The sequence below is a fragment of the Cetorhinus maximus genome, chromosome 22, assembly GCF_964194155.1.
Source record: "Cetorhinus maximus chromosome 22, sCetMax3.hap1.1, whole genome shotgun sequence".
In the NCBI taxonomy this organism is placed as follows: Eukaryota; Metazoa; Chordata; class Chondrichthyes; order Lamniformes; family Cetorhinidae; genus Cetorhinus; species Cetorhinus maximus.
In genome coordinates this window covers 3,929,273-3,952,771 of record NC_135900.1, presented here as the reverse complement: position 1 = coordinate 3,952,771, position 23,499 = coordinate 3,929,273, and the positions used below count along the sequence as shown (strand labels likewise).

Here is a 23,499-nt window from a genome sequence, read left to right as displayed (position 1 = left end):
ACGAATCCCTGTGGCACTCCACTAGTTACAGTTTGCCAATCCGAAAAACCCCACTCTTTGCTACCTGTTAGCTAACCAATCCTTTATCCATGCTAATATGTTACCACCCCACCCCCCCCTACACCATGTACTCTTATCTTGTGTAGTAACATTTGATGTGGCACCTTATCAAATGCTTTCTGGAAATCCAAGTACGCCACATCTACAGATTCCCCTTTCTTGTTACTTCCTCAAAAGACTGATAAATTAGTTAAACATGATTTTTCTTTCACAAAACCATGTTGACTCTGCCTGATCCTGTTATGATTTTCTAAGTATCCTGCTATAATCTCCTTATTAATGGATTCTAACAATTTCCCTACGACATATGTTAGACTGACCGGCCTATAGTTTCCCGCTTTCTGTCTCCCTCTCCTTTCTTGAATAAAGGTGTTACATTAGCTATTTTCTAATCCACTGGGACCCTTCCAGAATCGAAGGAACTTTGGGAGATTATAATTAATGCCTCTACTATTTCTGTAGCCACTCCTCTTAAGACCCAAGGGTGCAGGCCATCAGGTCCTGGGGGCTTGTCAGCTTTTACATCTAATTGGCTTTCTCTGGTGATGGTGATCATTTTAGGTTCCTCCCTCCTTTTCACCTCTTGATTTTCAAGTATCTTTGAGAAGTTTTCAACAGTGAAGACAGAAAAAAATACCTGTTCAACACCCCCACCATTTCCTTGCTTTCCATCATCAATTCCCTCGACTCACTCTAGGGGACCGACACTAGCTTTAGTTACTCTTTTCCTCTAAAATACTTGTAGAAACTCTTCTCTTACCATCTACTAGCTAGCTTTTTCCTCATACTCTACTTCTCCCTCTATTTTTTTTTAGTTATTCTTTGCTGGCTTTTAAAATCTGTCCAATCTTCTGACCTACCATTAATCTTTGCAGATTTGTAGTGTTGCAATCATTAACATCCTTATTTAGCCACGGATGATACATCCTTCTCAAAGAGTCTCTTTCTTTCTCATTGGGATGAAACTTTGCTGAGAGTTATTAAATATCTCCTTACAAGTCTGCCACTGCATCCCTACACTTCCTACCTTTTAACCTAGTTTCCCAGTTCACCTTAGCCAGCTCTGCCTTCATACCTTTATTTAGGTTTAAAACACTAGTCTTAGACCCTTACTTTTCCCCTTCAAACTGAATTGAAATTTTAACATGTTGCAATCGCTGTTGCCTAGAGGCTCCTTTACCATATTGTTTAATCCTGTCTCACTGCACATGACCAGGTCTAGAATAGCTGGCTCCCTGGTTGACTCTAGAAGGTACTGCTTTAAGAAGTTGTCCCAGATAAATTCTATGGACTCATTTTCTACTCTTTTTTAAAAATGTATTCTTTCATGCAATGTGGGCGTCGCTAGCAAAGTCAGCATTTGTTGCCCATCCCTAATTGCCCTTGACTGAGAGTCTTTCTCCGCCATTTCAGAGGGCAGTTAAGAGTCAACCACACTGCTGCGTGTCTGGAGTCACATGCAGGCCAGACCAGGCAAGGCCAGCAGATTTCCTTCCCAAAGGGAGGTTAGTGAACCAGATGGGTTTTTACAACAATCGATGATGGTTTTGAGGTTACTATTACTGAGAATAGCTTTATCGCCCAGATTTATCAATTGAATTCAAATTACTCCAGCTGCCTTTTTGGGATTTGAACCCACGTCCCCAGAGAATTCGCTTGCGCCTCTGGATTAATAGTCCAGTGACATTACCACTACTCTCCTTTGTCTATCTGATTCACCCAATCTACATATAGGTTAAAGTTGCCCATGATTATTGCAGTATCTTCCTTACCCGCCTCATTTATTTCTTCCTGTATACTCTGTCCTACAGTGTAACTACTGTTAGGGGGCCTATAAACTACTCTCACAAATGACCTCTGACCTTTCCTATTTCTTATCTCTACCCAAACTGATTCGATATCTTGCTCTTTCAAGCTAATCGTCATCTCTCAATATTGTACTCATGACATCCTTAGTTAATAGAGCTACGCCCCCCACCCCCAACCTTTTCCTAGTTTCCTATCTTTTCAAAATGTCAAGTACACATCATTATTCAGGTCCCAGCCTTGGTCACCCAGCAGCCATGTCTCTGTAATGGCTTCAATTTCATACATATTTATTTCTCTCTGTGCAAACAATTCAGACATTTTGTTACAAATGTTGCATGCAGAGACAGAACCTTTAACTCTGTCTTTTTATTATTTTTGCAATCTCTGGCCTTATCTAGTGGTGCACTTGCTCTGTCTCTTCCTGTTACACTCTGGTTATCATTACCCAATTCGCTACCCTGCTCTATTTCCTCACTGTTTCCCCTTGATTTACCACATCTCCTCTCACATGATCCCTTGCCCCCAACTATTAAGTTCAGAGTCACATATAGGCCAGACCAGGTAGGATGGTAGATTTCCCTCCCTCAAACACTAGTGAACCAGATAGGTTTTTACAACATTCCAGTTTCATGGTCACCAATAATGATATTAGCTTTCCATTCCAGATTTATTTAATTAATTAACCGAATTTAAATTCCCTAGCTGCCCTGGTAGGATTTGAACTCAGGTCTCCAGTACAGCCATTAGTCCGGGCCTTTGGATTATTAGTCCAGTAACACATCCACCGTGCCTCTGTACTCATAAACCAAACTACTTAGGCATGATCACTAAACACACACACATCAGTTAAAAGACTTGCATTTATATAGCGCTTTTCGCCACAGCCAATGAAGTACTTTTCAAGTGTGGTCACTGCTTTAATGTAGGAAATGCAACAGCCAATTTGTGCACAGCAAGCTCCCACAAACACTGACGTGACAATGTGATGTTTGTTGAGATATAAATATAGGCCAGGTTACCAGGGAGAATTTCCCCTCTCTTCGTCGAAATGGTACCATGGAATCTTTTAAATCCAGCATCCAGCCCAGCAGGAATGTGCAGCCTCGGTGCAACATCTCATCTGAAAGACAGCACCTCCGACAGTACAGCACTCCCCTAGTACTGGCACTGGAGTGTCAGCTGTCAGGAAGATATAATTCTCATGTTATTGGAATTTATTGTAAAATTGTGTGCGCATCTGTATGTGTTTTGAAATAAACCAAACTAGATTGTTTTCAAAAGGAGTGAAATGTGTCACCTAGCCAGGTGAAGTTTAGAAAGAGTGTGTTTATTTTTCCAAAGATTACTGGTAAAACCTATTGATGAGAGATTTTTATTATCAAAAAGATAAAGTCCAAAGACATAATGGGTCTTTGCATTCAAAGGGCAAAATATGTATAAAGGAGCGTAGGCTGTGTGTAAGAGTAGGCAGTCTAAGATTCAACAAGTGTGAAAAGCCTTCAGCATCTGTGCCTCAAACTGCTGCCTTCAGGGACTAAAATTAAGAGAACTCACTGTTCAGGGTATCATTTATTTTGCCTGGGTCTTTCAAAATCTGTGTGTTTTACTGTTGCCATAACAAAGGTGTAACTGGGAATCAGATTAACTAGGGAATTTAAAAATTATTGTAGCAGTAATTTGTAGACATATGTATGTGCTTACAATCTTTTCTTTTATTAATAAATGTTTAATTTAGTTTTATAAAACCTCTTAACACTTGGTCTTATTATTACTGAATTGAAAGCCCGCATCTCGAAACTTACAAATTGAAAATTAGTTTTGACCGTTGTTTCACGTTTCCCTCTGGGATTTGAACAGCTCAGCATTTACCATCTTCTGTGTCATAACACGACCTAGATTTTTGTGCTCAAGGCCTGGGAGGGGACTTGAACCCAAGACCTTTTGACTCATAGGCGAGCGAGCTACCAATCAAACCACAGCTTGGATACGTATCCATATTACAGAAAGACGGGCTGAAATGATTGGCCAGTGAATGGTTTAGATAACATGATTGGCAGCTGACTTTAAACTTGGCTGCTAATACTTGCATTGAGGCAATTTGACCATTTCACAATTTTAACATTCTTGTAGCAGAAATTATTATTGAATATTTAGACGTCTAAAAAGGTTCCTACATTGCTGATTTAAAACATATGAGAAACAAGAATTGAAATAGGATCCTTTGATTTGAATCTCTTAATCCAGAATGTGTGTTTGTAGCACAACAGGAATCAGCTCATTGAAAGACAGTGCAACATGTTTTAAGTTACACAAACACCTATTAAATATGTATTCAAATGCTGGAGCACCTGTCAATGCTTTGAGAATTTACCAGTGAATCACAAAAAAAGGGACAGCTCACAGTGAAACAGGGGAAGCAGAAAAAAAAGACAAACCTACATTAGTATAGCGCCGTTCACAATCTCAGGACATCTCAAAGTGCTTTACAGTCAATGAGGTAATTTTTGAAGTGCAGTCCCTGTTGTAATGTAGGAAACGAGGCAGCCAAATCGTGCATAGCAAGCTCTCGCAAACAGAAATGTGCTAATGATCAGATAACCTATTGTTGATGTTGGTTGAGGGATAAATAGAACCAGGAAGCTGGGGTAGAATTCCCTGTTCTTCTTTGAAGTAAGTGTCCAGGGTGTTTTAAGTCCACCGGAGGGGGCAGACAGGGCCTCAGCTTAATGGCTCATCCGAAAAACAGATGAAGAATGATTTTCTTTTGTCACTATACGACCTACTGAGCAATCACAGCTACTTCAGCCTGAAATAAAAGGAGCGCTTAACGCTCAGTAACCAGCAACTTCCAAACTGGCAATAATGCACAAGGCTAATGTGTTATTTTTTTGCTAAGCAGTGGCAACTGTGCCTCTTGTGCCTCCAACAACACGATCCAATGTCATCTCTGCCAGTTCAGTACGTCAAGAAATCAAAATACCAAAATTTGACTTGGCAACAGTTTATTTAATCTGGCAATGAGTAGCAGCAAAAAAAAAGAAAATTAATGGACAAAGGCAGAGTTGACCAATTTTTCCCTTATATTAACTAACAGAGACAAAGCATTTCCACCCCTCCCCACTTCCCACACAAGAGTTTGTTTGCAGGCCAATAAGTTTTATAGCCTAAAGCTAAAAATATATGTTGATAACAAGCACTGTACCTACCGACATGTGTGATCATCACTAACACTTGCAATCTGCTTCCCAGTGTTGGGGTCAAATACTAGGTCGTTGATGTAATCAGTGTGACCTTCTATTACCTACATGGAATAATAAACCAAGACACTTCAGTGGAAATCTAAATTTGAACAATGGCCTTATTTCAAACTCAGCTGGTTGATGTCACATTTCATTAATGTTTCAGTACTTGGAACTAACTGATGCAGACAGTTCACTTAAGTTCAGCATAACACATGAGCTGAATGGTGAGAGCAGAGCAAAACGACTAACTTACTGCTGCCCCAGAGTGACACACAGGCAGTTTACAAGTTGAGTGTTTTAATCGTGAACTGGTCGCTTGCACTCTTGTCATGTTCACACTAAAACCTTGGGAGAGGGTGCGGAGGGGATTTGCTAAAATAGTACCTGGGATGAGAGACATCAAGTTATGTTAAGAGACCGGAGAAACTGGGATTTTTCTCCACAGAGTAGAGAAGGTGAAGGAGAGATTTAATTGAGACATTCAAAATTATTAAGGGCTATGATAGAGTAAAACAGGAAACATTGTTTCTACTAGCAGGAAAGCCAGTGACCAGAGAAAACAAATTTAAGATAATTGGCCAGACAGCCAGGAGCAGTTTGAGATGAAGAGAAATTCTTTTTAACTCTGCGAGTTGTGATCTGGAAGGCGCTGCCTGAAAGGGCAGTGGGAGCAGATTCAATAGGAACTTTCAAAAGGGAATTGGAAAAATCCCTCAAAAGGCTATGGGGAAGAGCAGAGCCAAATGGGAGTAAACAGTTGGCTCTTTCAAAGAGCCAGCACAGGCATAATGGGCCGAGTGGTCCATACCTGTGCTGTCAGATTCAATGATACACAAACAGAATGTCACAACAGAGTCGCTATCTTTCCAGAAGCTGAGTGGAGAATTTCCAGCAGGTTCCGTTTATATTTTTATTTTCACGGTATTCCTGTTTTTTTCTCTCCTGAATGAACGGATCCCTTGCAGAGACACGGTTCCTCGGACATAGGAAATCTTAATTCCAGAGTGGGTCTGACCGAGTGTCAATAAAGTGGGCACTGCAGAGCTGTACTGACATCTGTGCTCATCCAATATCCAGAGAGCTAATGGAAGGGAGAACTTCTCACTCCAGGGCACCTTGACCGATCGGAGTCTCTCCCTCCCTCTTGCTCCTCACCTCAAGTGGGTTCTGCTACCTTCATGCATCAGGGGTTTATGCCCAGGACTTTTCCATTCTGTATAGCTCAGGTGTTGAGCCACTGGGGAATTTTATTTTTTTTTAATGAAAGAAAGAACTTGCATTGATACAACGCTCGTCACATCCTTAGGTTATCCCAGTCACACTTTACAGTCAACAAAGTACTTTCTGAAGTTCAGTCACTGCTGTGATGTGGGGGAACATAGCAGTCAACTTGTGCAGAGCAACCTCCCAAAAACAGCAATGTGATAACGACCAGGTAATTTGTCCTGGTGACGTTGGTTGAAAGTTAACTACCGACCAGGACACCAGGGAGAACTCCCCTGCTCTTCTTCAACAGTGTAGCCTAGGATCTTTTATAATCCACCTCAGAGGGCAGACCGGGCCCGAAAGGAGGTAGAAAGCAAGTTGTGAGGAGGATGCAAAGGCTCTGCAAAGGGATATAGATAGGTTATGTAAGTGGGCAAAAAATTGGCAGATAGAGTATAATGAGAGAAAACATGAGCTTGTCCACTTTGGCAGGAAGAATGGAAAAGTAGAATATCATTTAAATGGAGAGACTGTAGAACGTTGCAGTACAGAGGGATCTGGGTGTCCTTGACAATGAATCACAAAAGGTTAGCATGCAAGTACAGTAAGTAGTTAGGAAGGATAGTGGAATGTTAGCCTTTATTGCAAGGGGGGACTGAGTATAAAAGTAGGGAAGTCTTGTTACAGCTGTTCAGGGCATTGGTGAGACCACACCTGGAGTACTGTGTACAGTTTTGGCCTCCTTACTTAAGGATATACTTGCACTAGAAGCAGTTCAGAGAAGGTTCACTATGCTGATTCCTGGGCTGAAAGGGTTGTCTCACGAGGAAAGGCAGTTTGGGCCGATGGAGTTTATAAAAATGAGAGGTGATCTTATTGAAACACAAGATTCTGAGGGGGGCTTGACAGGGTAGCTGCTGAGAGAACGTTTCCCCTCGTGGTGAAATCTACAATTGGGCACATGGTTTAAAAATAAGATGGAGAAACTTCTTCTCTGGGAGGTTAGTTAAGCTTTGGAATTCTCTTCCCCAGACAGCAGTCATTGAATATGTTCAAGGCTGAGTTAGACTGATTGTTGATTGATAGTGGAGTCAAGGTTATGGGGGGCAGGCAAGAAGGTGAAGTTAAGGCCGCAATCAGATCAGCCATGATCTTCTGGAATGGAGCAGGCTTGATGATCCAAATAGCCTGCTCCTATTTCTTCTGATCGAGGGAGATTTGCGGTTTTTTTAATATTCATTCATGGGATGTGGACGTCACTGGCTAGGCCAGCATTTATTGCTCATCCCTAATTGCCTTTGTTCAGAGGGCATTTAAGAGTCAACCACATTGCTGTGGGTCTGGAGTCACATGTAGGCCAGATCAGGTAAGGATGGCAGATTTCCTTCCCTGAAGCACATCAGTGAACCAGATGGGTTTTTACAACAATCGACAATAGTTTCATGGTCATCGTTAGACTTTTAATTCCAGATTTTTATTGAATACAAATTCCACCATTTGCTGTGGTGGGATTCGAACCCAGGTCCCCAGAGCATTACCCAGGGTCTCTGGATTACTAGTCCAGCGACATTACCACTACGCCACTGCCTCCCCAAAACAGTTCAAAATGAGGTTAATAGTCATCGTGTTCACAAATTCAGGACTGCCTTTCTTTTAGCTCGAATCACATTTCAAACACTGTTTCCTTCCTAACGTTGTGGTGTAAATTTACCCATTGTCACAGAGACCCAAGGCTGAACTCAAACTCTCGATGTTTGGTCAGGCCAATGTTTTATCCCTCAATCCAGATCACAACAGATCAATATCACATTACTGTTTGTGGGATCTTGCTGTGTGCAAATTACCTGTCATGTTTCCTACATTACAGTAGTGATGACGCTTCATTGGTTGTAAAGCACTTTGGGATGTGAAAGGCGTTATATAAATGCAACTTTGTTCATTCTTTTCATCAGATTAACAAGTCAGGAAGACTGAACTTGCATTTCTATAGCACCTTTCAAAACTCTGCACATCCCCAAAGTGGTTCGGAGCCAATGAATTATTTTCGGAAGCACAGTCACTGTTGCAGAAGTGGAAGATGTACCTGCCATCTGGTGTTTTCTTTGAGGTCAGATGTGAGCAGTCTCAACTTTCTGTCAGCGTCTGCTGTACAAAGCCTGCAAAAATTAAAAGTCAATTTAAAAGAAGTAAATGGAAACCTATTTATTGCTAATTGAATTGAAAAATAAATGATATCAAAGTCAAATACAGTTACTCCTGTTTGTTCCCTCACCACCTGCCGCAGATCCAGCCTCACAGCTGTGTCATTTAGCACTCGGCTTGGTCCTTCAGGACATCCTAGTGGCTGTAAAGCACTCTGGGATGTCCCGACTTTGTACGAACATATAAATTGGGAGGCGTAGGCCATTTGGGCATTCAAGCCTTCTCCGCAATTTGATAAGATCATGGCTGATCTGATTGTGACTTCAATTCCACTTTCCTGTCTCCCCTCCCCCCCAGACCTTTTGACTCCCTTGTCAGTCAAGAATCTAAGATAAAAGCAAAATACTGCTGATGCTGGAAATCTGAAATAACAAGAGAAAATGCTGGAAAAACTCAGTAGGTCTGGCAGCGTCTGTGGAGAGAGAAACAGAGTTAACGTTTCGAGTCCATATGATTCTTCTTCTGGGCTAAAGTGAAGTAGAAATGTGATGGATTTAATATTGTTTAGGGGGTGGGGGTGGGGGTTGCAAGGAGCAGGTGGATCAAAATTGGAGGTCAGGGATTGGTGGGAGCTCAGGAGAGACTGACAAAGATGTCATGGACGCAAGACAATGGGAGTGTTAAAGACTAAAGAAGGTGCTGATAGTGGCATAAAGGTAAGATAGCTGAATGTATTAATAGTCGAACAAGGGTCAGGACTCTGTGAAAGCCCAGCAGAGAAAAACATGACAGGTAGCTCTTTGGAGAGGCAGAGGAGGTGTTGGGGGAGGGGGGGGAAGAATTAAAAAAAAGAGATAAAATAAATAAAACATTAACAAAGGGAAAAAAAAAGATCTAACTAACTTAGCCTTAAAAAATATTCAATGACCTGCCTCCACTCCTTTCTGGGAAGAGAAGTCCACAGACCTATGACCCTCAGAGAAAACATTTCTCCACATCTCAGTCTTAAAACAACAGATCCCTTATTTTTAAAGGGTTTCCCCTAGTTCTAATCTTTCCCTAACGGGAAAACACCCTTTCAGCATCCACCCTGTCAATTCCCCTCAGGATCCTATATATTTCAATAAGATCATTTAGCAATCTTCTAAACTCCAATGGATTCAGGCCCAGCCTGTCCAACCTTTCCTCATAAGATAACCCCTTCTTCCGAGGAATCAGTTGAGTGAACTTTCTCTGAACTTCTATGAGGACAATTATATCTTTTCTCAAGTAAGGAGACCAAAACTGTACACAGTACTCCAGAAAATGTCTCCCCAATGCCCTATACAACTGTAACAAAACTTCCCTAGATTTATATTCTATTCCCTTGCAATAAATGACAACATTCCTAATCTCTTGCTGTACCTCCATACTAAACTTTTTGAGATTCATGTATCAGACACCCTGATCCCTCTGTATTGCACAGTTTTGCAAGCTTTTTCCATTTAAATAATGTACTGTCTTTCTATTGTTTCTGCCAACAATTCACATTTTCCCATACTATACTCCATCTGCCAATATTTGGCCCACTGACTTAACTTATCCACATCCCTTTGTAGAATCTTGATATCCTCCTCACAATTTACTTTCCTACCTAACTTTCTGTCATCATCAAATTTGGATGCCATACATTCGGTCCCTTCATCCAAGTCATTGATATAGATTGTAAATAGTTGAGACCCCAGCACTGATCTCTGTGGCACTCCACTGTCACAGCTTACCAAACCGAAAATGACCCATTTATCCCTACTCTCTGCTTCCTGTTAGCTAACCAATCCTCTATCCATGATAATATGTTACACCCTACACCATGAACTCTTATCTTGTGTAGTAATCTTTGATGTTAGAGGTGTTAGAGGCAAGATACTAGCATGGATAGAAGATTGGCTGTCTAACAGGAGGCAGAGAGTGGGGATAAGGGGGTCCTTCTCAGGATGGCGGCCGGTGACTAGTGGAGTTCCACAGGGGTCAGTGTTGGGACCACAACTTTTCACTTTATACATTAATGATCTAGATGAAGGAACTGAGGGCATCCTGGCTAAGTTTGCAGATGATACAAAGATAGGTGGAGGGACAGGTAGTATTGAGGAGGCGGGGAGGCTGCAGAAGGATTTGGACAGGTTAGGAGAATGGGCAAAGAAGTGGCAGATGGAATACAACGTGGGCAAGTGTGAGGTCATGCACTTTGGTAGGAAGAATAGAGGCATAGACTATTTTCTAAATGGGGAGAGAATTCAGAAATCTGGAGTGCAAAGGGACTTGGGAGTCCTAGTCCAGGATTTTCTTAAGGTTAACTTGCAGGTTGAGTCGGTAGTTAGGAAGGCAAATGTAATGTTGGCATTTATTTCGAGAGGACTAGGATATAAAAGCAGGGATGTGCTGCTGAGGCTTTATAAGGCTCTGGTCAGACCACATTTAGAATATTGTGAGCAATTTTGGACCCCGTATCTCAGGAAGGATGTGCTGGCCCTGGAGAGGGTCCAGAGGAGGTTCACAAGAATGATCCCAGGAATGAAAGGCTTAACGTATGAGGAACGTTTGAGGACTCTGGGTCTATACTCGATGGAGTTTAGAAGGATGAGGGGGAGGGAGTTTCTGATTGAAACTTACAGAATACTGAAAGGCCTGGATAGAGTGGACGTGGGGAAGATGTTTCCATTAGTAGGAGAGACTAGGACCCAAGGGCACAGCCTCAGAGTAAAGGGAAGACCTTTTAGAACAGAGATGAGGAGAAACTTCTTTAGCCAGAGAGTGGTGAATCTATGGAATTCATTGCCACAGAGGGCTGTGGAGGCCAGGTTATTGAGTGTATTTAAGACCAAGATGGATAGGTTCTTGATTGGTAAGGGGATCAAAGGTTACAGGGAGAAGGCGGGAGAATGGGGTTGAGAAACTTATCAGCCATGATTGAATGGCGGAGCAGACTCGATGGGCTGAATGGCCTAATTTCTGCTCCTATGTCTTATGGTCTTATGTGGTACTTTTTCAATTGCATTTTGGAAATCCAAGTGCACCACATCCACAGGTTCTCCATTATCCATGTAACTTGTTACTTCCTCAAGGAACTCTTAATAAAATTAGTCAAACATGATTTCCGTTTCACAAAACCATGTTGACTCTGTCTAATTGCATTAAGATTTCCTAAGTGCCCTGTTATAATCTCCTTAATAAGAGATTCTAGTGTTATGGGTATTATATAAAGGCAAGTCTTTCTTTCGAAAGTTACCGTTGAATCAAGTTCCACCACCCTTTTAGTTAGTACATTTCAGATCTTAACAACCCACTGCATTAAGAAAAATCAGTAAGGCTTTCTCGGTAGTCAGTGCTGGCTAGACTGCCAGATACTGCAATACTTGCAGAAACCCCACATACACAGCGGTACATGTTGCCATACATATGTGTAATACAGTCAGTCCACATGGATTACAGGTGTTGGAACATTTGATCAATCTGTGAAAAGAAAAGTGACCTCTTCAAAAATAAACAACAGCTATACCCGACTGTAGGCCATGACTCAATGGGTAACACCTGCATGTATGAATCAGAAGGTCATGGGTTTAATCCAGAGACTTCAGCACATGAAACAGATAGGTTAAGGCAAGGCTTGAGGCACAGAATGGGGAGTTCATGATCTGTTACAACAGCTAACTGATCTGTTCAATGGTTTTGGTTATATTCATATTTGCCTTAAGACCTCAAGATCAGGATTTTCTGCACAAGCCTAAACATCCACAGCCCCCACCCCTGCTTTCACCATTGATGGAGTCTGTACTATTCACTGGATGAAATGCAGCAACTCGCCAAGGCTTCTTTGACAGCACCTCCCAAACTCCCAACTTCCACTATCTAGAAAAGACAAGGGCAACATGTGCATGGGAATGCCTCCACCTATCATGTTGGAAAAGCAGCAGCTAATTTGTGTAAAGCAACGTGATAATGACCAAATAATCTGTGTTGGCGATATTGATTGAGGAATAGATGTTGGCTAGGGCATTGTAACTCCACCACCCTACTTTAACTAATGGCCATTGATCCTTTATGTCCACCTGAGAAGGAAGACCAGGGCCTCAGTTTAACATCTCATCCAAAAAAAAACAGCACCTCCGGAAGTTCAGGACCCCCTCAGTCCTGCACTGGGGATGTCAGCCTAGATTTTGTGCTCAAGTCTCTGGAATGGGACTTGGATCCATGACCTTCTGGCTCAGAGACATGAGTGCTACCCACTGAGCTCTGGTTAACACGCAAAGCTCTAAACCAACACATTAGCTGAAATGCCTCTTAATTGGAAATACAAATTCTAAATAGGTCGGGTTTTGTTAACTATGCAAAAAATACTCAAAATGCTGGGGGTGCCTCTCACCTGCAGCCTGAAACTGACGAGCACATTCCAGTCTGCTAAGTTTCAAACAATTTAGCTCTAACTGACCTCAGCCTGTGTTTGCTTAGCAACAATTAAGGCTTTTGAAATGGACAAATATACCTTGTGCAATAAATGTTATAACTCTCCTAAATTAAGCAGAGTTTTACTGATTTAATACCTACCAACCATAACGTGCAAACTCCAACAGAAACTCTAATACATTTCCAAATACCACCATTTGACAGAAGTGTTCAAAATCACGAGGAGTTGAGACAAAGTAGACAGGGAGAAATTGTTCCCATTGGAGGGAGGGTCAGGAACCAGAGGGCACCAATTTTGGATAAAAAAAAGCAAAGGTGACACGAGGAACAACGTCTTTAGGTAGAGAGTGGTTAGGATCTGGAATACATTGCTTGAGAGGGTGGGAGAGGCAGATTCAATCAAGGCTTTCAAAGGGGAAACTGGATAATTAATTATCTGAAGAAAAAAAATTTGTAGGGCTAGAGGGAAAGGGCGGGACAGTGGGACCAGGTGAGTTGCTCTTGCAGAGAACTGGCACAGACTGGAAGGGCCAGATAGCCTTCCTGGGCTGTAATCATTCTGTGATCCAGTGATCTTTAAAAGAAGCAGGGCCCTGTCTTCAATAAAGATCAAAGGGAACAGGAATGCAGTGCCTATGTCCCGAGCTTTAATCCAAAAGATCAAGACTAATAATCCAGAGAACAGGAGTTGAAATCCCACCATGGTAGTCTGAAATTGAATTCAGTTCACAAAAAATCAGCAAAATAAAATAAAGTGCTGTTATTAGGAAAAGTGATCTTGAAGATGTTGGATTGTCATATAAAAAACAACTGGACCTTTAGGGAATGAAACCTGCCATCCTTACCTGGTCTGGGCAATGTGTGACCCCAGATCCACACCAGCATGGCTGACTATTAACTGCCCTCTGGAGTGGCTTAGCGAGACACTCCATTGTGTCAAACCCATTGGAAAGAATCAGCAAAACAAAAATGAAAATACCTGGAAAAACTCAGCAGGTCTGGCAGCATCGGCGGAGAGGAACACAGTTAACGTTTCGAGTCCGTATGACTCTTCAACTAAAGAATCAGCAGACAGGCTGCAGTAGGTCAAGAAACTGATGTGCCACCACCACCTTCTTAAAGGCAATCGATACCATCCTCGCCAGTGGCACCTACATTCTTTGAAAGAAGTAAAAAGTAATAATTCTCTCTTACCGGATCAGTTGTGTCAATGCGTCCATCGTAGTTTCTGGGCTCCAAGCAATAGAATCCACTCGAATACCTTGGTGAAAAGTCTGGAGGGTCTTGTATTCCATACCTTTAAGTTCTGCATCTTCTTCCTAAAAGATATCACAACAGAAGGGAAATTCATAATATTCGTGAAACAATACTATCCTAGTGGGTGTCACTCTGGTTTCTGACTCCTAAATTATTGGGCTTGAGTCCTATTCCACAGACCCCAGCACATAATCCAGGATGACTGAGGAAGTGAGACGTTAAAGCCAAGACCTCACCTGCATGTCAGGTGGACGTAATAGGTCCCTCAACCAACATGACAAACCGAATACCTGCTCATTATCTCATTGTTGTTTGAGAGATCCTGCTGAGAGCAAATTTACTGTCTCATATTCTACAACAGTGGCTACGCTTCAGAAAGTATTTAATTGGCGCTAGGGGACATCCTGAAGCTGTGAAAGGCAACACAGAAAGGCAATTCTTTCTTGCTGCTTTCTTTCCCTTCTGGATGTCTCTCCCTCCCTAAACATGGAAATGCAATTTTATTAGATGTATGCACAAAGGGTGCACATCAATTTCTCGTGTTTGCTGTTTTAAGAGGAGGCCTTAATCAGTTAATTTTATTTTAAACTGATTAATCCTTCAGTGAAAAGAGAACAAAGATAATGTAAAAAGATGGGTTGTGGGGAGGGTTCATCTTCTGCCCAGATTGGACTTGAAATCAGGGGAGTGATCGGACTGCTCACCAGAAGCTGGTATTGGGAGGCTCAAACAATTCAGGGCGATTTAGACAAGTTGTGTGTGTGGTCAAACGAATGGTAGATGCAGTATAACGTGGATAAATGTAAAGTTATATGCTTCAGTGTGAAAAACAGAAAGGCAGAGTATTATTTAAATGGTGATATATTGGGAAATGTGGATGTACAAAGGGATCTGGGTGTCCTTGTTCACCAGCCAATGAAAGTAAACAGGCAGGTGCAGCAAGCAATTCGGAAGGCAAATGGTATGTTGGCCTTCATTGCAAGAGGATTTGAGTTCAGAAGTAGGGATGTCTTACTACAGTTATACAGGGCCTTGGTGAGTCCACACCTGGAGTATTGTGTGCAATTTTGGTCTCTCTACCTAAGAAAGGATACATGTGCCATAGAGGGAGTGCAGCGAAGGTTCACTAGGCTGATACCGGGGATGGCAGGACTGTCATATGAGGAGAGATTGGTTCGACTGGGCCTGTATTCACTAGAGTTTAGAAGAATAATGATTGAAATGTATAAAATTCTAGCAGGGCTAGACAGACTGAATGCAGGGAGGATGTTTCCTCTATATGGGGCGTCTAGAACCAGGGGTCACAGTCTCAGGATATGGGGCAGGCCATTTAGGACTGAGATGAGGAAAAATTTCTTCACTCAGAGGGTGGTCAACCTGTAGAATTCTCTACCATAGAAGGCTGTGGAGGCCAGATCACTGAGTATATACAAGAAAGAAATTGATAAATTTTTGGATATTAGGGGCATCAAGGGGCATGGAGAGAAAGCGGGAGTATGGCGTTGAGATAGGTCATGATCATATTGAATGGTGGAGCAGGCTCAAAGGGCCAAATGGCCTACTCCTGCTCCTAGTTTCTACGTTTCTATTCAGGTTCTGGGATCTCACTCAAATGCTGCCTGCTATTTTCATAGATGAAACAGGCAATAGCTCACCAATAGTGGGAGTACTTACACTCTGGTGGTAGAGCTGATCCTGGAGGGTGTCAGGAGGTTAAGGCGAGGACAGCTGTAGCCTGTGGTACTTTTATGAGCCAGAGAAAGTTATCTTGCCTCCAAAAATCCTTCCTAATAAATTCTGGACCTTTCCTTCAGTGGCCCCTTACTGCCTGAGGCAGATGAGCAGAGCTTGCACAGCACCCATTCCACACTTCCTGTACCTGAAAAATTGTTCCTGGAGTTCTATAATCAGTGTAGGATCTCAATTTGCATTTTTCAGCAACACTGTGCCTAAACCAGGTGAGGCGATGGATCTGCCTGAAAATCGTATCAACCAAGCGTTGACCAAAAATCAGACGGTCAGCAACTGAAATATGCCCTCACGATGCCTTATTTGATCATTTCCACATTATATTCCATCTGCCATGTTCTTGCCCACTCACTAAGTCTGTCCAAATCCTCTTGAAGCCAAACTTTTAACTGCCCAAGACGACACTACTTGGCCCAGCTGTCAGCATTCTCAGTAGGTGAAGGTTATGGGTCCAAGTCCCATTCCAGATACTCGAGCACAAAATCCAGGCTGATGCTCCCAGTACTGTCAAGAGGTTAAATTGAGGTCACATCTGTCCTCTTGGCATGAAAGATCCCAAGACACCATTTTGAAGAAATGTGCACAGAGACCTCCCTGGTGGTCAGTATTCATACCTCAAGCAACACCATTTAAGTAAAAAAAGACAATTTATCCAGTCATTTTCTCATTGCGAGTTGTGGGATCGTTCTGTGCGCAAAGTGGCCCTTGCCTTTCCTATTTCACAATAGTGGAACACTTCAAAAATAGTTTTTAAAAAAGTGCTTTGGGATATGCTGAGGTTGTGAGAGGTGCTGCATAAATGAAGCTCTGTATTTTTTCAATTTTCTCTATTGCTGTTCATTGGATCTTGCTGTGCATACAAAGAAAGGCTGCTGCATTACCTGACTTTCAGGAACAAAGGAGGAGTAGGCCATTCAGCCCGTCGTACTTGCTCCACCATTCAATACGATCATGGCTGATCTTCCGCTTCGATGCCTTTTTCCCCCACACTATCCCCATATTCCTTTATGTCATTGGCATTTAGAAATCTTTCAATCTCTGCTTTAAACATACTCAATGATTGAGCTTCCACAGCCCTCTGGGGTAGAGAATTCCAAAGATTCACAACCCTCGGAGTAAAAAAAATTCTCCTCATCTCAGTTCTAAGTGGCTTCCCTCTTATTTTGAAATTGTGCACCCTGGTTCCAGACTCTCCAACCAGGGGAAACATCTTACCTGCATCTATCCTGTCTATCCCTTTAAGTATTTTGTAGGTTTCAATGAGATCACCTCTCATTCTTCGAAACTCTGGAGAATACAGGCCCAGTTTCCCCAACCTCTCTTCACAGGACAGTCCCACCATCCTGGGAACAAGTTTGGTGAACCTTCACTGCACTCCCGCTATGGCAACAATATCCTTTCTGAGGTAAGGGGACCAAAACTGCACACCATACTCCAGGTGCGGTCTAACCAAGGTTCTATACAATTTGAGCAAGACTTCCCCAGTCCTGTACTCAAATCCTCTAACGATAAAGGCTAACCTCCCATTATTCTTCCTAATTGCTGCTGCACCTACATGTTAGCTTTCAGTGACTTATGGACAAGAACACCCAGGTCCCTTTGTACATCTACACTTTCTAATCTTTTACCATTTAGGAAATACTCTGCACATCTGTTCCTTCTACCAAAGTGGATAACCTCACATTTTTCCACATTATATTCTATCTGCGATGTCCTTGCCCACTCACTATGTCTGTCCAAATCTTCTTGAAGCCAATTTGCATCTTCCTCACAACATACATTCCTACTTAGCTTTGTGTGATCCACAAATTTAGAAATATTACATTTGATCCCCACATCCAAATCATTGATATATATTGTGAACAGCTGGGGCCCATGTATTGATCCTTGCGGTACCCCACTAGTCACAGCTGCCAACGCGAGAATGACCCGTTTATTCCTGCTCTCTGTTTTCTGCCTGTTAGCCAATCCTTAATCCACGCCAGTATATTACCTCCTATCCTATGTGCTTGAATTTTGCTAACCAACCTCCTGTGAGGGATTTTATCAAAAGCCTTCTGAAAATCCCAGTACACTACATCCACCGACTCCCCTTTACCAATTCCATTAGTAACGTCCTCAAAAAACTCCAACAGGTTTGTCAAACATGATTTCCCATTCATAAATCCATGTTGACTCTGCCCAATCAGACCATTATTATCTAAGTGTCCAGTTATCACATCCTTTATAATAGATTCTAGCATTTTCCCTACTACTGATGTCAGGCTAACATGTCTGTAGTTCCCCCTTTTCTCTCTCCCTCCATTCTTAAATAGTAGGGTGACATTTGCTACCTTCCAATCTACAGGAATCGTTCCAGAATCCATAGAATTTTGGAAGATGATCACCAATGCATCCACTATCTCCACAGCTACATCTTTCAACACTCTGCGATGCAGAATATCAGGTCCGGGGGACTTAACAACCTCAGTCCCTTCAATCTCTCCAATACAACCTTCTTATGAATACTAATTTCCTTCAACTCCTCATCCTCCCTAGTCCCTTGGATCTCTAAATCTGGGTGATTTCCTGTATCTTCCTCAGTGAAGACAGACACAAAGTAATCATTTAGCTTCTCTGTTCCCCATTTTAAACTTCTCCTGACTCTGTCTATAATGGATCCACATTTGACTTAGCCAATTTCCTTCTTAACTCCCTAAAATCAGCTTTCAGGGCCTCACCCCCCTTCCTACTTACGTCACTGGTGCCAATGTGGACCACGACCTCTGGCTGATCCCCCTCCTCCTGACAGCCATTCCGTGACATCTCTGACCCTGGCACCAGAGAGGCAACACACCATCCTGGAGTCACGTTTACTGCCGCAGAAATGCCTGTCTGATCCCAACCATCGAATCCCCTATCACAGGGTCACATTGATCCCCCACTCTTCTTCCTCCTCTTCTGTGCAGCTGAGCCACCGATGGTGCCCTGGACTTGGCTCTGGTGTATTCCTCTGAGGAGCCATCACCCTCACCTGTATCCAAAACGCAAAACGATTAGGATGCAAGATCATCTCAGCGGACTCCTGCATTACCTGCCTGGTTCTCTTATACTGCCTGGCAGTCACCCATGCAGGTAGTTCTCTGTGTCGTGGATGCACAACAGTGTCTCTAGCTGCCGCTCAAGTTCCGAAACCTGGAGCTCAATCTGCTGCAGCCAGTGACACTTGCTGCAGATGTGTTTCTCTAGGACACATGGTGCGTTCATGACTTCCCACATGCCACATGATGTACATTCCACTTAACCGAGCTGTCCTGACCTACCGTAACTTTAAAAACTATTTATTACCAAGTACTCACCAATCATCTTCTTCGTCCATACCAAAGTAACAGCCAGCTACTGAAGGCTGGAAGAAGGTAGACAAAAGAGCTCAACCCCTGAGGCGAGGCGAGAGTGGCTGCCCTTAACATCAAGGCAGCATTTGACCAAGTGTGGCATCAAGGAGCCCGAGCTAAACTGGAACCAATGGGAATCAGGGGGAAAACTCTCCACTGGTTGGAGTCATACCTAGCACAAAGGAAGATGGTTGTGGTTGTTGGAGGTCAGTCATCTCAGCTCCAGGACATCACTGCAGGAGTTCCTCAGGGTAGTGTCCTCGGCCCAACCATCTTCAGCTGCTTCATCAATCACCTTCCCTCCATCATAAGGTCAGAAGTTCGCTGATGATTGCACAATGTTCAGCACCATTCGTGACTCCTCAGATACTACAGCAGTCCATGTCCAAATGCAGCAAGATCTGGATAATATCCAGGCTTGGGCTACCAAGTGGCAAGTAACATTCACGCCACACAAGTGCCAGGCAATGCCCATCTCCAACAAGATAAAACCTAACCATCGCTCCTTGACGTTCAATACCATCACTGAATCCCCTACTATCAACATCCTGGGGGTGACCATTGACCAGAAACTGAACTGGACTAGCCATATAAACATTGTGGCTGCAGGAGCAGATCAGAAGCTAGGAATCCTGTGAGAGGTAACTCAACTCCTGACTCCCCAAAGTCTGTCCACCATTTACAAGGTACAAGTCAGGAGTGTGATGGAATACTCTCCACTTAGCTGGATGAGTGCAGCTCCCACAACACTCAAGAAGTTCAACACCATGCAGGACAAAGCAACCCGCTTAATTGGCACCACATCCACAAACATTCACTCCCTCCACCGCTGATGCACAGTAGCAGCAGTGTGTGTACCATCTACAAGATGCACTGCAAGGAATTCACCAAGACTCCTTAGACAGCACCTTCCAAACTGACGACCACTGTCATCTAGAAGGACAAGGGCAGCAGATAGATGGGAACATCACCACCTGGAAGCTCCCCAAGTCACTCACCAGCCTGACTTGGAAATATATCGCCGTTACTTCACTGTGGCTGGGTCAAAATCCTGGAACTCCCTCCCTAACAGCACTGTGGGTGTACCTACACCACATGGCACGCAGTGGTTTAAAAAGGCAGCTCACCACCACCTTCTCAAGGGCAACTAGGGATGGGCAACAAATGTTGGCCCAGCCAGCTAAGTCCAATAAATAAAGAGAAAGGATCACCTCCCTCCCTCACCGAACTCCAACTTTGTAGTGTATGCACCCAATGCAATGCAGACTCAGTTACATTTCCCCCTCTTGCAGGTGAAAACTTATCCCTGGGACACCTGATGGGACTGTTTCTACACCCCCTCCCCAACCACCACCAGTTTCCTCTCAGGACCCAGCCAGCCCACCTGGAAACGGCAGCTCCCCACCACGATGTAGTTGTCGCCTCCGTAGGCGATCAGGGTGCCGAGGCCGCCGCTCTCGAAAGGGTTAAACTCCACCACGTGCACCGTCTCCTCGCTCGGTACCGTGTGGCTGGCGCCCCGCGCCGCCGCCTCGCCCACCACCATCATCATCATCGTGAGGAGCGGCCTCTACCCCCACCGGCTCGGAGTGGATAGGGAATCCCCGGTGGAACGTTCAGCCTGGATAGCGCCCGGGGATTCCCTCAATGGAACGTTCGGACTCCCCAGCTGGCCGCTGATTGGACGCGGCCCCTTCCCTTCCGAGTGGAAAGGGCAACATTGTAGCGCTGGGGTTCTGATTGGTTCCAGCAGCTCCGGCCCGGGACTTTTAAAAATGACCCAGAGGCACCTGGAGTTGACAGGTATGGACGGGACCTTCCCCCTGACCCAGGGCAGCCCCCAAAGCCGGGGGCAGGAGGGAGGGGGGGCTTTACTGATCAGATTAACGTGCCCTTTCCGTGCTACCTTCTTCAGGCAGGGAGGGATTTCTGTAAGTGCTGTAAGGGGTGGAGGTTGGAAATAACTTTCCTCAAGTGACAGTTGGTGAGTTTAAGCCTCCCTGCTGGTTGACCAATGCTGCAACCGCAAAGCAGCCGGTTTTATTTTAAATACAAATAGATTTGGTTTGGAGTCTCCTTTGCTAAAATGGCAAAAGTGCTCGTTGTTTCCCCTCCCCCCCACAGATATAGTTGTTTTTCCAGCGCTCTCGGGCTATATTTTGGAAGCCCACACCCCATGATTTTTTTTTTTATATATAAACTGCTGATCCTGGGAGGTTTTTTCATCCAGTGGGAAAAGTGTCGGTACACTTTGTGTCGTTGCTTCCAATAACCTGGAGAAGTTCTCATTAACTAAATTCAGCGTGGTCGAGATAATCAGTTTTTTCTACAGTTGCTGTCCTTTGCATTATTGGTCTCCCAATGCTTAGCTTTTGAAACTGGGGTCCCCTGAACCGTTGGGGAATCCAGAGGAGTCCTTGAGTCCATCAGATTTGTTTGTTTTTCTGTGCTTGTTGACATCTAGCCTACTATTTAGGACAGAGATTCCTTGGGAATATTGATAATTGCTAGTGTTCCCAGGCCAGTAATGTATCAGCATTTGTCCAGGGCCAATGAGAGTGTACCAGTACACCATTTGAACACTACAGGTTTATAATGAAATGTTATCATAGAATCATACAGCACAGAAGGAGGCTATTCAGCCCATTGTATTTATGCCAGCTCTCTGAACGATTTATCAATTAGTTCCACTCTTCCTTCTTTGTTCCCAAGCCCTGTAAATATTCCCTTTTCATACAAACATGGAGCAGGAGTAGGCCATTTGGCCCCTCGAGCTTGCTCTGCCATTTAATAAGATCATGGCTGATCTGATAGTAACCTGAAATCTGCATCCCACCTACTCCCAATAACCTATCAGCCCCTTGCTTACCAAGACTCTATCCACCTCTGCCTTAAAAAGACTCAAAGAGCCTGCTTCCACCACCTTTTCAGTAAGAGAGCTCCAACGAGTCATTGACCCACAGGGGAAAAAATTCATCTCATCTCTGTTTATAAATGGGTGACCCCTTATTTTTAAATAGTGACCCTTAGTTCTAGATTCGAGCATGGCTGGAAGACCAAAATTGCCCATTCCTAACTGCCCTTGAGAAAGTGGTGGTGAACTTGCCTTGAACCACTGCAGTCCATGTGGAGTAGGTACTCCCACTGTGAGAATTCCAGGATTTTGACCCAGTGACCAAACAGTGATATAGTTCAAGTCAGGATGGTGAGAGGCTTGGATGGAAACTTGCAGGTGGTGGGTGTTCCCATGCATCTGCTCTCCTTGTCCTTCTAGGTGGTAGAGATCATGGGTTTGGGAGGTGTTGTCGAATGAGCTTTGGTGAGTTGCTGGTATGCATCTTGTAGATGATACACACACTGCTGCTACTGTGCGTCAGTGGTGGTATGTAATCCAATTCCCCTTTGAAAGTTATTTTTAAATCTACTTCCATCACCCTTTCAGGCAGTTCATTAAGTAGCTAACAAATCACAAACTCAACAAAACAGGTGGAGTTATTATGTCTTATTTTGGTATTAATTCATAAGAATTATTATTATTATATTATTATGGTCTTATTGAAACGTATAAGATTCTGTGGGGATTTGATCGGGTAGATACCAGGAGGATGTTTCCACTTGTGGGAGAGACTAGAGCCAGAGGACACAGTTTAAGAATAAAAGGTCTACCATTTAAGATGGAGATGAGGAGAATTTTTTTCTCTTAAAGGGTCATTAGTCTGTGGAATTCTCTCCCCCAGAAAGCAGTGGAGGCTGGGTCATTGAACTTATTCAAGGCTGAGTTAGACAAATTTTTGATAGACAAGGGAGTCGAGGGTTATGGGGGGGGGCAGACAGCAAAGTGGGGTTGAGACCACAATCAGATCAGCCATGATCTTATTGAATGGTGGAGCAGGCTTGAAGGGCTGAATGGCCTACTCCTGCCCCTAAGTTCTATTTTCCTATGTCAAGATCACAAAAAGTTTAATGTGCAATAGTTGTGTTTGGTGCCGTCAACAATGACTAGGCCCTAGGTGTGAAACTTTTGTTTTATCAGATATACATGGGATATGCTAATCTAGTAATTATCATACTGGACCTGCAATATAAAGGTTCAAATTCCCAGCATGGTAAGTTGAAAAATTGAATTCAATAAATCTGGCAATTTATGGGCTGACACCAGGAAAATGACCATGAAAACTGTTGTAACATAAAAGCAAAATATTGTGGATAATGGAAATCTG

At 43.4% G+C, this 23,499-nt stretch overlaps 1 protein-coding gene across 1 annotated transcript in view; it reads right to left on the bottom strand.

Annotated features, from left to right (window-relative positions):
• Nucleotides 1–20,957, bottom strand: part of nup37 (nucleoporin 37) — a 37,389-nt gene extending 16,432 nt beyond the window's left edge. Inside the window, exons 1-4 of the mRNA XM_078567622.1 lie at nt 20,664–20,957; nt 14,094–14,218; nt 8,401–8,473; nt 5,076–5,170 (exon numbers count right to left, since the gene is read on the bottom strand). Coding sequence (XP_078423748.1) covers nt 5,076–5,170; nt 8,401–8,473; nt 14,094–14,218; nt 20,664–20,834 — 464 coding nt within the window. The 5' untranslated portion in view covers nt 20,835–20,957. The remainder of the gene's footprint in view (nt 1–5,075; nt 5,171–8,400; nt 8,474–14,093; nt 14,219–20,663) is intronic.
• Between the last annotated feature and the right edge of the window lie 2,542 nt (nt 20,958–23,499).